Genomic DNA, 13,666 nt, shown 5'->3' with positions numbered 1-13,666 from the left:
TTGCTTTTCCAAAATTCTGGAAGGAATGTCTCTAATGCTTAGCAGCCAAACACCGAAACTACAAAGAAAATAGGTCATCTCGGTGCATATGTCATAGACAATGTTCCTTGTGATTGTTAGGCAGGCAAGAAAGATAGTACCTGAAGCTCTGGAAGAATCGTGGGTCGTGTCCCCATTCTATGCATACCTAGACAGTTCAATTGCTTAGTTTTTACAATTTACTATAGTTTGGGGCAATTATACACTTCAATTACTTGCTTTTTCTGAATGAGTCGATTATGATTGGAGTAGACAGAGGAATCATTTATGCGGATTACATTGATGGCCAACCGTACAGGAGATGGTCCAGAGATGCTGTTTAAGCTGATGATGCAAGGGAGGTTTTGATAGAGACGAGTTCAGGACCGACTGTGCAGTGAATCACTTCCATGTTCAGTTTTTCTTGAACTAGCGGCTTCGGCTACTAAGTTCTAAGTTTTGGTAAACAAAATGTGAGAGAGTTTTACAATCGTGTGCTGTATTGGCATTTGGTTGGTCTCCTCAATTCTTTGCTGCTTGATACTTGGTTTGAGTCTATGAAACATACCATCAATTTTCTTTGGTTGATAGATTGCTGATCTTTTTATACCTCTCAAATATTTGGCATTCAGAACGATCATTTTGGTCATGTTTTTTTAAATATTACCAAACAAGTTTTTTAGTTTTCAAAAAAGCTGAAAACTATAAGTGAAAATACTTTGCCAAAAGAGTAGCTTTCAATATTGAAATTTAGAGATAATTTGTTTTTGAAAAATGAAAAAAAAAATAGTTATTAAACGGGCCTTTGTAGCTATTGAGTGGCATTGTGATTGGTTTCTCATGCTTTCTTTGGCTACCCCAATTGGAAAAATAGATCTTGAAGATCTTTTCTCAACCTATGCAGGCCATATTGAGGCCATCTCCAATCGAGGGCTGGCCAGAGGGCTCGTTTTAGCCCTTTGGCCCTCCAAGATATTAATATTTTAATGAACAATACATGGTCATATTTGCCTCCATCTCCAACCGAGGGCCATAGGGCTCGTTTTATCTATGTCACAAAAAGTCGTCTCCAATCGAGGGTCATAGGGCCATAGAGCCAAACATAATTTTTATGTTGGTTAATGTTATTTAATGTTGTTTCATATTGTTTAATGGTGTTTCATGTCACTTAATTTAATTTAATGTTGTATAATGGTTTAGGAAGTTATAGGAAAAAAATAGAATTTAAAAAAAATATGAAATTTTTTTGTAAAATAGAAGTTATAGGGAAAAAATAGAATTTAAAAAAAAAGTATGAAACAAATTTTGTGAAATAGAAGTTATAGGAAAAAATGGAATTTAAAAAAAGTGTGAAACAAATTTTGTAAAATAGAAGTTATAGAATTTAAAAATAGAAGTTATAGGAAATTTTTTGTAAATAAAACTGTAAAAAAAAAATTCAAAAATAACGGCTAGCTGACGTTAGCTAGGCGTTATATTCAAAATTTTCCCTACTATTCCTGTCGGTTATAACCGACACTATTGCTCTTAATCCTGTCGGTTATATCCGACAGGAAATCTGACATTTTAAAGCAAAAATAGAAGCTAGCCCTTTAGCCCTTTGGCCTTTTTAGATTTCGTGGGGCCTAGGAGCCATTTGGCCTAGCTCTCAGTTGGAGACGATTTTCGGGTTATTTTCGGCCTTTTGGTCCTCTAGAACATTCGGTTGGAGATGACCTGACTCCTAATTAGTTATACACACGCCACCTTTAATTGGATAAGTACTTTTGAAATTGCTATGTGGCAAGAACATCCTTGAAGATCTTTTCTCTAACTCTTAGCTTGGATAGATTTTTAAGTGTACTTGGAACACACTCAACATATCAAGTGTCATTATACAAGTGATTGGATACTTGAAAATGAAAATTTCAAACCACTTATATTATGACAGTTGGTATACTGGACTGTGTTTCTGACACTAAAAAAAATTCTCCCTAGCATGTAGTTGTAACAAGTACTAATAGTAAGTCTACCAATTCTATTATATACTAGTATATGCCCACACACAAAGTGTGTCCAATTTTTTATTTTTGTTTTTTAATTGAAGGAGATAGGAAGAAAGTCAGAGAGAAAACATGAGAATGGGAAGTTTAATTTTTTAATTTTATTTTTTGTAAATTATCTAAACTATATATTAAAGAACCCTCTTTATCAACATAAAAAGGATAAAAAGACTATTTAATCTTCTATCACATCAAAAAAGTTAAGGACAATAAAATAATTTTACAAAACAAAATTTTGCTCTTAATAAAATAGAAGTAACATCTAGCACTCTCTTGTGAATTATGTTTAACATATTGGTAATCCAATAAGGTTATAGTTTAGTGGGGTTACCAAAAGTTATTATAGTTAGTGCCATTGAAAGGGCAAAGATTTTTTAGTTGGTGCTTTGTATAGGTGGATGTCCCTCTTACTCTGGTTTGTGTTAGGAAGTGCTTTACAGTTGCTCAATTTGTTTCAGTTTTATAGGAAAAAGTCATCAGACTTTATGCTCCTAACTTATCCAATCCATCCCCCCCAAAACAAGAAAATTTGGAATTGATTCATAATGATGTGTTAGAACAGAATTTGGAATACATTCTTAGCAATGATGTCATACCAAACACCTCTGGAAAATTCTCTAATTATCTGCAATTTTATTCTCTTAAAATTGGAATTACCTATTTGGTTTTGGCCTATTGGCACATGCTTGGAAGTCATGCCATTTGGACAACTTTTGTTTTTGGTAAAAATGGAGAACTAAAGCGAGAGGCGAATTTTGATTGTGAGTGAGATATATGCTTACGTTATCTATTTTGCTGCCCATATGCCATGTTTGGTGTCTAAAATTAGATCACATTAATTAATGTACTAGATTTAAGGTATGTCGAAGTAAGAAATAAAGGCCGACTTTTACCTCTAAATTTTGTCCAAGTTGAAGATTGGATATTTAGTTAGTGCGAATGAAATCTCACCATTTTACATGGGAATTGGAAGGGAAATGTTTCATTCATAACTAATCCATCTTTTACCCAAGTTCCAACTTGGATAAAATTCGGAAGTTGACTTTTAATTCTTCCTTCAACATACATGAATGTAGTGAGTTGTCGAATCCAAATCCGAGCCACGAAACATGAGCAGAGAAAATTGTTGTTTTAAAAGTTTGACAAAATTACTAAATCAGTGGCATAATTGCTTCTGCTAAAAACGGAGAATAATTAGAGTGAAATATGAACAGAACTACAGTAGATTTACATTGCATGCTTTATATAGCAATGTCCTAATACATATAGAAACACCCCACAATCCCCCAAAGAGAAAAAAAAAAGAAACATAAACAGAGATTTCCCCATATTTCACCCTAGTTTACAGAGAAATCTTCTTGCAGTCGAAACTTCTGCTGCCTTGCAATGAACGACTCAACCTTGCTCCGAAACTCCTCGTTACTCATGCCGTCTTCAGGGTACACGCTCCCTGCCGGCTTCCCACCAGGCTGAACGTTTTTCTTGAACTTCTCCGTCTCTGATCGTTTCAATAAGCGCCGCGAGCTCTTGCAAATCTCATGTTCTAAATTCTCTGACTGACTCCTTGTGAAGTTCTTGACTTCCAAATTTTGAGGAGCTTTCTCAGAAAGTATGCTATCCTTAGGTGTGTTTTTTATGGCCTGGTACTCAATCACCTCGCCACGAAGTTTCTGATTTTTTTCGCTGTTCTGAACAAACTCTTCATAAAGATCATCGCCCGAGCTGCCTGTGCTCGAGTCTTTAGCTGAATATCTGCCCGACTTGGCGAAGAGAACGATAACTATTACATTTCCAATGACAAACACGAAGCGAGGACTTACCATGAAGCCGGATATGTCCTTGAAGTAAGAGCCAGAGTTCTTGACAGCATGAGGGAGTTGGACAGAAAACCTGGAAAGCAGGAGCAGAACAGCAAGCACCTCAATCAACCGAAACAAGTTTGCAAGTTTTCGAAGCTGGCGGTATTTCAAGATTGCGTTCGCCTTCTCAGTTTTGATGTCATAAAAATTGACTGAATCCATTTTTTGTTAGTGAGGTTGTGTGAGAGAAATCAATGAAAAATCCGGAAAAGGGTTTCGAAGATTTTGCGTTTCTCACTCGAAAAGGATTCGGGTTTTGATAGAGGATTCGTAACCCACCATGTCCCTGACGAGAGCCAGTAGGAGCACTACTATCAGAGTAGTAGATTTTATAAGGATTTTGATCACCGGAAGCATGAAAGCAGTGGATTCAGAGTTGTTTTAGAGAGAGAGAGAGAGAGAGAGAGAGAGAGAGAGGGAGGGGAAATATAGGGTTGTGTGAGATGGGATTTTTTGTTGTTGAACACTTTACATGGTGCAGGCTTTGTATTTATAAGGCCATGGGAAGATATAAGATTTTTTTTTTATGAATTCTTAGGAGACTAGCCTTTTCTTTTTCTTATATTCCCCCATTCATTCTTTTCTTTTTCTTATATTCCCATTCATTTTTGCTTTATTTTAAATCTGCAACTGCAAGTTGAGGGTTTATCCAAGGCTCCATTATACTAAGGCCATCATCCTGCTGCATGATTTTCCGGAATATGGTACACTTGACTAGGATTTAGATATAAAAGAGCATGGACAAAAACATTAGGAATAAATTAGACAAATATATGACAAGATTTTTCTTTCTTTTTCTCCAATTGATTTAACTGAATTGAACTCTCGACCTTGGCCCCTAAACCCTAAATTAAATTCTTTTTTGCTAAGGTAAATGTTAAGTTGTTCACAATTAACATAAAGTCACTTAGTACTATGATCTAGTGGTATTCCTCTTTACTTGTAAGTGAGAGTTCTAAAGACGAGTTTGAACAACATTATTGCTAGTCTATTGTGAGGCTAAGCCCTCCCCTCCCCTTTAGTGTATATAATATTATTTGTTAAAAAAAAAACATAAAAAAATAGCATGCAGCGGAATTGGAGTTTAGTTAGTTATGCACCCGACATTCTAAGTTTGATTCCTCCTTCCCCTCCTGTATCGCTTGCAATACAAACAAACATGAAAATACCAACTGCATATTGGCAAAATTCTTTCTAGTGGCGGAAGACGTTCCATGTTCGTTTCTTTCTTCTTATGACATTTTTCTTGTATATCTTTTGAGTAATCTTAATTGCAAAGACCTTGTTAGTATCATACTAGCACATTCTTGTGAACTCTGATTAGGTATTATTGTGCTTTGAACTAAAAGTTACTAAAAGAAAAAGTGAGAAAATAATTTAGAAAAAAAGTTTAGAAATTATTGGTTTCTTGACTTCCACAGTCCATCTAATGGAGTTCCCCAGGTGGCAAACTCAGATACAAATCCATATCCCTGTCATCTAGATTCCAGGCTCAATTTCTTACTCACTAAGAATGTGCCAAGTAAGACCTAACTTTCTCTTGCTTTAGTTCATTTCTTTTTTTCTTCAAATAACTTTTTTTAATTGCCACATTACCTTTTCTTCTTTTAGTTTGGCTTTCAGTTGCTTCCGTGACCTAATTGACCCACCAAAAATAATGGCCCTCTCTTTTACTTGTGGACCACGAGGCTGTGTGGCACGTTATGAATCACAATGTTGGTTGTTTTACACCTTCCTCCTCAATCGTGGTATTTGTCCAAAAAGATTATCTCTTTGTAAATCACATGATATGAAATAAGTTTAAGAGTAGTAAGGAAATTCTAATGAATGTGTTCTTCTGCTTAAGAAGGTGCAAAGGTGGTTTAGAGTTATACAAATAAGGAATATAGTCTTGGACTAGAAAGATCAACACACGCTAATGATAATTTTTGTTGTTGTCAAAATTAGCTCAAGCCAACTAGTATACAAACAAAGCTCGCAGTAAGTTGGTGAATAATAACGAGTCAATTAATACAGAAAGATTAATTCACGCTAATGATAATCTATAGTCGAGTGACGTAAGCACTACTACAAATTTGACGTGAGCACTACTACAAAATAAGGAATGTATCTTCGGGAGACGAACATTTTTGTTAGGGTTCTACCGCACCGCATGCCAATTTTTTTTTTGGTTTTTAATCAGTTTTTATTTTTTATAACTTGAAAAAAATAGTTATCAAATGGGGACTTAAGAATTGAAATTAATATAGAAAATAGGTTTTTATATTAATACCTTACAAAATGTTGAATGCACCACACATTAAAATTTAATATTAAATGACTTATTTACTCCACTATGCAATGACAATTTTGACCTTATTAGGTTTAAAAAAAAGTAAAGATTTATAAATACACCCCAAATCACTTTTAGCGTATTATTTATCTTCTCAACTATCAAACATGTTGATTAATAAAAATTGTTTTTGATGAATGGAACACGAAATCGATGTTTCAGGAGCTTCACATGAGGTAAGACTTCATAGTTTTCATTGTTTTAGTGATTTCGATGACATCGATAATTATTTAGCCCCAGTTTGGGGTTGAGGTGATTTTAAAAAAAGCTCCTATGAAAAAAAGCTTGGAGTGTTTTTGGTGTTTGGTAAACTTAAAAAAAAGGGCTTATTTTAAAAGCTGCTGTGAGAATAAGCTGAAATCAAAGGAAAAAGCTGAAGCTGCAATTTGTAGCTTTGGAAAACTGGCTTTTTTTCAAAGCACACAGACCTATAGTGCTCCTTTAATGAAAAAACCCACTATCAGACTGCTTTTTTTTTCCAAAAGCACTTTTACAAAAAAGTTTACCAAACACTCTGCTGATTTATTTCACAGCCGCTTATTCTCACAACACAGCCGCTTATTCTCACAGCAGCTTTTTTTCAAAGCATAGCAATACCAAACCAGCCCTTAATCTTGCGTTTGCTGCATTATTTAAACTTCTATATTCATATTTATCTTTTAGTGTTCATATGGTTAGATTCAACCCCTGAAAATTAAAAATGAGTGTTATAAGATTTGAGAAATGTGGGGTGTAAAGAAAATGTGGGGTGTATGTACAAAATATAAGATGTATATTGAAAATATGGGGTGTGGGGGTATTATGGGAAAGTAAGTGGGGTGTATTAAGATAATTTTTAAGTGAAAAAACAAATATGGGGTGTATTAAGTTTGTGGGGTTTATTCAACAATTTGTGGGGTGTTAATATAATTAGCCTAGAAAATTTCTCTTATAAAAATGTTATCATTTGTTGCAAAATATTGGTTAGAATTTAGATCAAACATAGGACATCTATTACGACCCGTCAAGTTGGATATCTATTACAGTTACTTTTCTTAAAACATAGGACATTTTCATTCGAAGCACAGTGCACATAGAACTATAGAACTATAGAAGCACAGTGCACATAGCCCATGAACGTTACGGAATTATACGTAATTAGAGATTTTGGTGGACAACGACCATATACCCCATGACTCGAAAGTAGTGTAAGCGACTTTTATTAGGCTTTAGCAAAATAGAACTCGCATTACTTAATGATACCAATAAATCTAGTTTGTTCAAACACTTAATTGATTTAATTATCAACAAAATGTACTTTTGTTTAAAGACCAACGTTTAAAAATTTTGTTTGTGTTTTTTTTTTGTTTGGAACAAAAATTTTGCAAGCAAACAACAGATTATAATTGTTAATACTTGATTTTATTACATGATATTCTACACTAAGGAGAGGGAAATTTGGAACTCATAATGTAGTTGGTTAAAGAGATGGATTCTAACCATTAAGACAATCCGCCACTTACTACTAGCACACAATTTTAAGAGCACAGAAACTCTAAAGAATAAAATATTATTTACAGGGGCTTAAGACAATTAAGGACGCAGTGTGTGTGTGTTTCGCTACTCAACGTTTAAAAAATAATCAGGGGGCGGTGAGATCTTTCCCTTGTGGTGTCATTGCGGGTTTAAGGGAATTCATAGGCGTGTTTGTTGTCGTTTGTCTTTGCATGTACTTAGGTGATAGTATTGTGTTTACCTTATGTGCGTGGAGGGTGTTGGTAAGGTTTAGGCCATGTAAGCTTATTTAAATTGTTGGTTAGGTATGGATATTTTGTGGCCGAAGAATTGTACTTCTGAGGAGTTTGTTATGTGCTAATTTGGTAAAGGACTATAGGGACCTTTTCCTGATGACTCAGAGCAGGGCTTCTTTGTCAAAGTACTGTCGTCCCTTGCAAGTTCATCAGAAGGTAAAGCACGCTTTTGTTCTTATGAGCATTATCTTTTATTAGGTTAGATGTGAGTGAAGTTTTGTATTATCTTTGTGTTGTGCATTTGTAATCTTGAAATTGTATTCCATGTTGATGATGTTCCTCGGTTTATTTATTAATGAAATTCTCATGTTTCAAAAAGACGTAGTCCATATGAATAAGACCAAATCGTTTGCAAATCATCATGTGCTAACCATTGGGTTGCTTTTAATCAGTTTTGTCCTTAGTTATTAAAAAGAAAAATGTTACAGAGATCATATTTTTGTACTGTACTATAATGGTGTATCATCTTATATTGCAAGGGGTGTTTACATGCCGTGTTAATCAATTAGTTTATTTGATCGGATGTTAATTGTTCATCATATGCCACATCCTATGGTATAAAAATGTAGCATTACTCTTTTAGAAAACTTGGTTACACGTTTTACGGGAAAAAATAGTATTGTTAGAGGCTATATAGTCAAACTCTTTTAGAAAATTTTTAGTCGTATACCCACATTAGTTAGAGCAAATATGTTAAAAATGTGTGTATATATAAATTTGATAAAAGATGTGGGTCTTTACGGGAGAATATTTTTGCTTATCACCCTCAAGTGATGGTGATACTCAATGATACATAAATTTTGAAATTTAAAATAAATACTGTACTGAGCATTACCATTGCTTGAGGGTAGTGAGAAAAAATTCACTCTAATACAACACAACATCATATTTACCACAACATTTCTATCATAGGCTTTAAGAGCTCGTGGTAGAAAGGAATCAATTATCACGGTCAAAGTCGGTCTGTGGTAGATATGATTAATTAATCACGATCATATTCGCGCCCGTTGTTAAAATTGAGTAAGTTACAATAGGTATGTAAAATGTAATGCCCATGATTGAAAACAAAAATCACCACGTGTGGTGCTTGCGGTGATTAACTAAAACCACCTCACCGCCCTTTTAAATTTCAGCACGTATTTGGCCCGTGGTTGATGTTTTTGATGTTTTATTTATTTATTTTTGTTAGCGCCTTGATAATATTTGGGGATATTAAAATTATTTACTTCCCCCGTGCACGCCACAGTTGAGTGGTTTAAAATTTTTCCCAATTGAGAGATAAGGTCGTGAAAATTGAAAACCGTAAATATCCATCGTTTCCTTATTCACTTTCAATCCTCTTGTTTCTCCATCTCCCGTCTCTTTTACTCAAAGCCCGTACCTTAATTAGAGCTGAGTGGTTTTTATTTTTTTATTTTTTTATTTTTTATTTTTTTTGCTGTTTGGAGTTTGAGCAATTATTTAAGTACATCATAATTTGACTTGCATTACTTGTTTTTATTGGAATTTTGATTGCAGGTTATGGTAGTTAATGGGAAGTTTTCAGGCCCTCTTATCAATGCTACTACAAACAACAATATTGTTGTTAATGTACATAATGAATTGAACGAGAATCTCCTAATAACTTGGTAAGGCTTTTGTATAAATATCATTATATTTCATGAATGAGACGTTTTGAGATGTTTATGCAGGTTGTGTGAAATTGATTCTTATCACATTTGTTGTTTGACTACTAAGAATTATTGTTGATACTTGCGTTCGGTTTAGTAAGCATTTCAGATTTTTAGTTGTTCGTAGAGCTCCAACCTTACCTGAATTAGACATATTTGTCACCGTGATTTGAGATAGTTGTGGTTGAAATCGTGTTGTGACATATCGGCAACTTATTGATTTTGATGTCTACACATTTCTGTTTCATAATTTGATCTTATGGGCATGGGGTTTCTTCCTATGCTTTGGTTTTACACAAAATTTTCTGGTTAAACTTGTTGTACATGGTTGGTGATTCTGCAAATTTTCTCTTTTGTAGTGCAAGTTTTGTGAGTGGGGTGCAATGATTATGATGCACCCAGATCGTGGTAATCCACTAACCCATGCAATAAGTAAAGCCAAGCAATTCGCCCCATTGATGATGTTCGAGTGCAGGGTTATTAGCCTGTGATCTTTGTATTTGATGGTGGCTGGAAAGCTAAGTATGTAAGTTTCTCTTCCTCACGTGCAACTTTTAATCATACAGCATTCGAATGAACATTTCTCATTGTACTTGACCCTAGAAAAGTCCTTTCGTTGGACCTATGAGCCGAATAACCTTAATAAATAATATATGTGTGAAATTTCCCAACTTCAGTGAGCATTAAGGATTCCTTTCCTGTTTTATATTCTGGTAGTTCGTTTGAAAGCTTATTTTGTTGTTGTGGTTTGTTTGTGTTTTGATCCTTATTAGATTCTAGTAGTGTTAGATATCATGTTATGAGAACAACACATTCGAGATGTGGGAACTGCAGATAATTGAGATACTTTTTTTTACCCCGTCTCTTGGAATAACATTTAACTGTCACCAAATTTAATTGTATTGCATTTTATGTAAACTTAAACTAGTGTTCATTTCGTTTGTAGTTGAATGGCGCAAACTTTGAGAACATTGACTTGTGTCTGAGGATTTTGCTGAATATGATGAGAAGGGAGAGTACCCGGTTATGATTTCTAATCTTTAGGCTGCTTTTGTGGTGAGGTCTTAGATTTTTTGCCACATGAAATGCACATGGGTATATAAAGGTTGGTATGAGAAGCTAATTGTTCGTTTGTGAATAAGATAGACTATTTCTTGTACTGTGAACAGAAAAACCTATGTAATTAATAGACGGTGGATGTTCTAGAAAAATTTAGAATTCATCTTTTGTACGTTATTCGATTTTGTATATCTATTCACTTTTCCTAGTTAGGAGCACAAGACTTTTTTTCCTTTTGATACATATGCTTATGCCTATACAGATATAGAAAGCCAAGAACTGTTGCGACTCAAGCATTAGGGTTAGTATTTAACTCTCAAAGTCCTTTCATTGGAGGTGTTTGAAGAAACGTGAAGTCTTCAACTAACAATGTTCTTGTTATTGGAAGCTTGGTTTTGTTGTTAGCTTTAGTGCTTGTAATATTTGAATTTGTGATTTTTTATGTAGTTGTTAGATTATGGTGAATCTGTAATTTTGTTGGTTATTCTGTTCTAAAATATATAAGTACATATATATATATTTGTTAAATAGTTTTTTTTTATTTTGGAAAATAATTTATAACTGGCATTCGTTGTGGTCAATTAGTAATCAACAACGGCCATAGCACATGGTGTTAGATACCAATCTACCACGGGTACAATCCGTGGTTATATTGCATTTGACAACTAGTATAACCCGTAGTAGAAACTGAAATTTTTTATCACATCCAAAATACTAACAGGCACAATATCTGTAATGGATTGCAATTGATCACGGGCATTCACCATGATAGATGTGCTCTTTTTCTAATAATGTGGTGGGCCTTTTTTTTTTTTTTGTCATATAATGTGGCGGGCTATGAGTGGTGTGAGAAGGAGTGAGACACAAAATGAGAACGGTGAACCTAACGAAATCAAGGGAATGGGATAGATGATGATTTTTGTGTTTTGACCCATAGGGACACGCGGTCCAGTCCGGACACAACAGAATTTCTCTTTTATCGGGTGCGGTTTTAACTTCAGACGGGCTAGGTCTTTGGGCTCCATTTTCTTTATAGGTTACATTATTCAATTCTCTGCGTGTTGAGTGTGTGTGTTTGTGTAATTGTGTGTGTGAAGAGAGAGAGAGAGAGAGAGAGAGAGAGAGATGCCTTTCGAATCTTAAAAATAATGTCGAGTCCTGTTGGAAAAATTGGTCCTCCTATCCAATCCATACCACAATATATAATGTTGGAATCAGTTGCTGATTCAATTAGAAGCTTTTGTTGTTAGTGGTAATGCCACTTTTCTTGCTGGTAAAGACTTTGGAGAAGAGATAAGGCTGCGACAAACAAAAGCCACCCAGTTTAACTAATTATTGTTAAATAAAAAACTAAGTCCCTTTATTAGTGTCGATGGAACGCCAAATCTTCTTTTCAAATTGTTAATTTCTTACATGTTTCTTTATCATTTTAATCAGCTGAGATCCGATTGCCTGGAGTTTAACTGATTGGCTAATTTTATAAATGCGGTGAAATAGTTGACTCAAAAAAGTACAGAACCGATGTTATTTTGTCGAAATTGTCTTGACATTTAATGTTATTAGACTATCAATTCACTCAAATATTTATACATAACTAGGAATCCATAATGACTCATAACATAACATTGAGAATAAAGTTATCCAAAATAGTCCATGAGATTGGCAAAATTCCACACTTTGGTCTCTAAGATATAAAATCGATATAAGCATTTTATGAGATTGTTTCTTCAATTTAATGGTGAAAAATGGAGATTTTTCACAAAATGACCAAAATGATTGACAGTAGACAATATCAGGAATCACTTATATCAATTTAAAATCTCATGAACAAAAATGAGGAGTTATGACAATCTCAAGAACCATCTTAATTGAAAATTAATCCATAATTTATGGAACAAAGCTACAGTTATTCGTAATTCAAAAACCAATGCGAATATATTTTCTAACATCAAAATCAGTTGGAAAGAAAAGGTTCTCTTGATTTTTTATTTGAAAAGCTAAAGACCACACAATTCTTCTCCGCCTTGATCGAGCATTTCATATTTGCTATCCATTATTTCCTATGCATACCACAAAACGCACACGTTGGATTTGAATTAGTCAACTTTATATTTATTTGTCATTTTGTGGGCAGAAATTAGATGAAGGCATGTTAAGTCTTGACATATCTTCGCATGAGAGGAAACACAATCGTTAACAACTATCCACTTTAAACATGTTCAGTGCAAAATCATCATGTCTTGGATCGACGGTTTGATAACCATTTTATTTTCAGTTTTTGTTTCGACCTTTTTTAAATCATTGAAACTTGTTTAGTAAGTACTTTCATTTAGAATATTGGGTCGTGTTCCTCATGACCTGATTACACATTCTGGAGAAGTTATTCCAAGATGATTCACGCATGGCCTGTTGGTAACTATCCATCTTCAAAGCTGAGCATACTCTCTGAAGCGTAGTTAGGGGTAAATGTGGGACCATGATTTTCTGGAACCATAGCACGTGGCAACTTGGGAGGCAAGGTTGACTGGAATGCATGTAGCCCATGAAGTGTAAGCCAACAACCTTACTCTGACAGGCTAGGCTTAAGCCCATTGAAGATACACTTGTCTCCCAAGTAAGAAAACTCTAATTCAAATCAAATTAGGATATCTTGAGGATTAGTCAACATAATCATAAATCCTAGAAGGATTGAATATCTTATCCGAGATTCTCTCCTAGATAGTCTCCCGATTTAATTGGGATTATTCTCTCCACAAGGATTCTCAAGATCTTTATAAATACTCTAGCTTGGGTATTTATCTGTAGACTTATCTTTTGATTCTGAGACGACTCTTCACCTTTTTGGACTCTTCATTCGTTCCAATGTACACATATTCTCCCTACGCTTAACATAGGC

General features: G+C 34.4%; 1 protein-coding gene and 1 long non-coding RNA gene across 3 annotated transcripts; one reads left to right on the top strand and one right to left on the bottom strand.

The window, feature by feature from the left end:
• Positions 1–3,232: 3,232 nt before the first annotated feature.
• LOC126584165 (uncharacterized) lies at positions 3,233–4,397 on the bottom strand. Its single transcript, XM_050248634.1, has one exon. It carries the CDS (start codon positions 4,079–4,081, stop codon positions 3,398–3,400), a length of 684 nt encoding a protein of 227 aa, XP_050104591.1. The 5' UTR covers positions 4,082–4,397; the 3' UTR covers positions 3,233–3,397.
• Positions 4,398–9,372: 4,975 nt separating this feature from the next.
• On the top strand, positions 9,373–11,268 carry LOC126584150 (uncharacterized). 2 transcript variants are annotated; one of them, XR_007610003.1, is made up of 4 exons: positions 9,373–9,669; positions 10,071–10,237; positions 10,658–10,816; positions 11,033–11,268. It is a non-coding gene; the product is annotated as an uncharacterized LOC126584150 (long non-coding RNA). The 2 variants fall into 2 exon arrangements; XR_007610002.1 differs by lacking the exon at positions 11,033–11,268 and having other exon boundaries at positions 9,374–9,669; positions 10,658–10,933.
• The last annotated feature ends 2,398 nt before the right edge of the window (positions 11,269–13,666 follow it).

This window comes from Malus sylvestris, chromosome 10, assembly GCF_916048215.2.
Source record: "Malus sylvestris chromosome 10, drMalSylv7.2, whole genome shotgun sequence".
Lineage (NCBI taxonomy): Eukaryota > Viridiplantae > Streptophyta > Magnoliopsida > Rosales > Rosaceae > Malus > Malus sylvestris.
The sequence above is the reverse complement of the archived record's forward strand: the minus strand, read 5'-3'. Positions and strand labels throughout refer to the sequence as shown.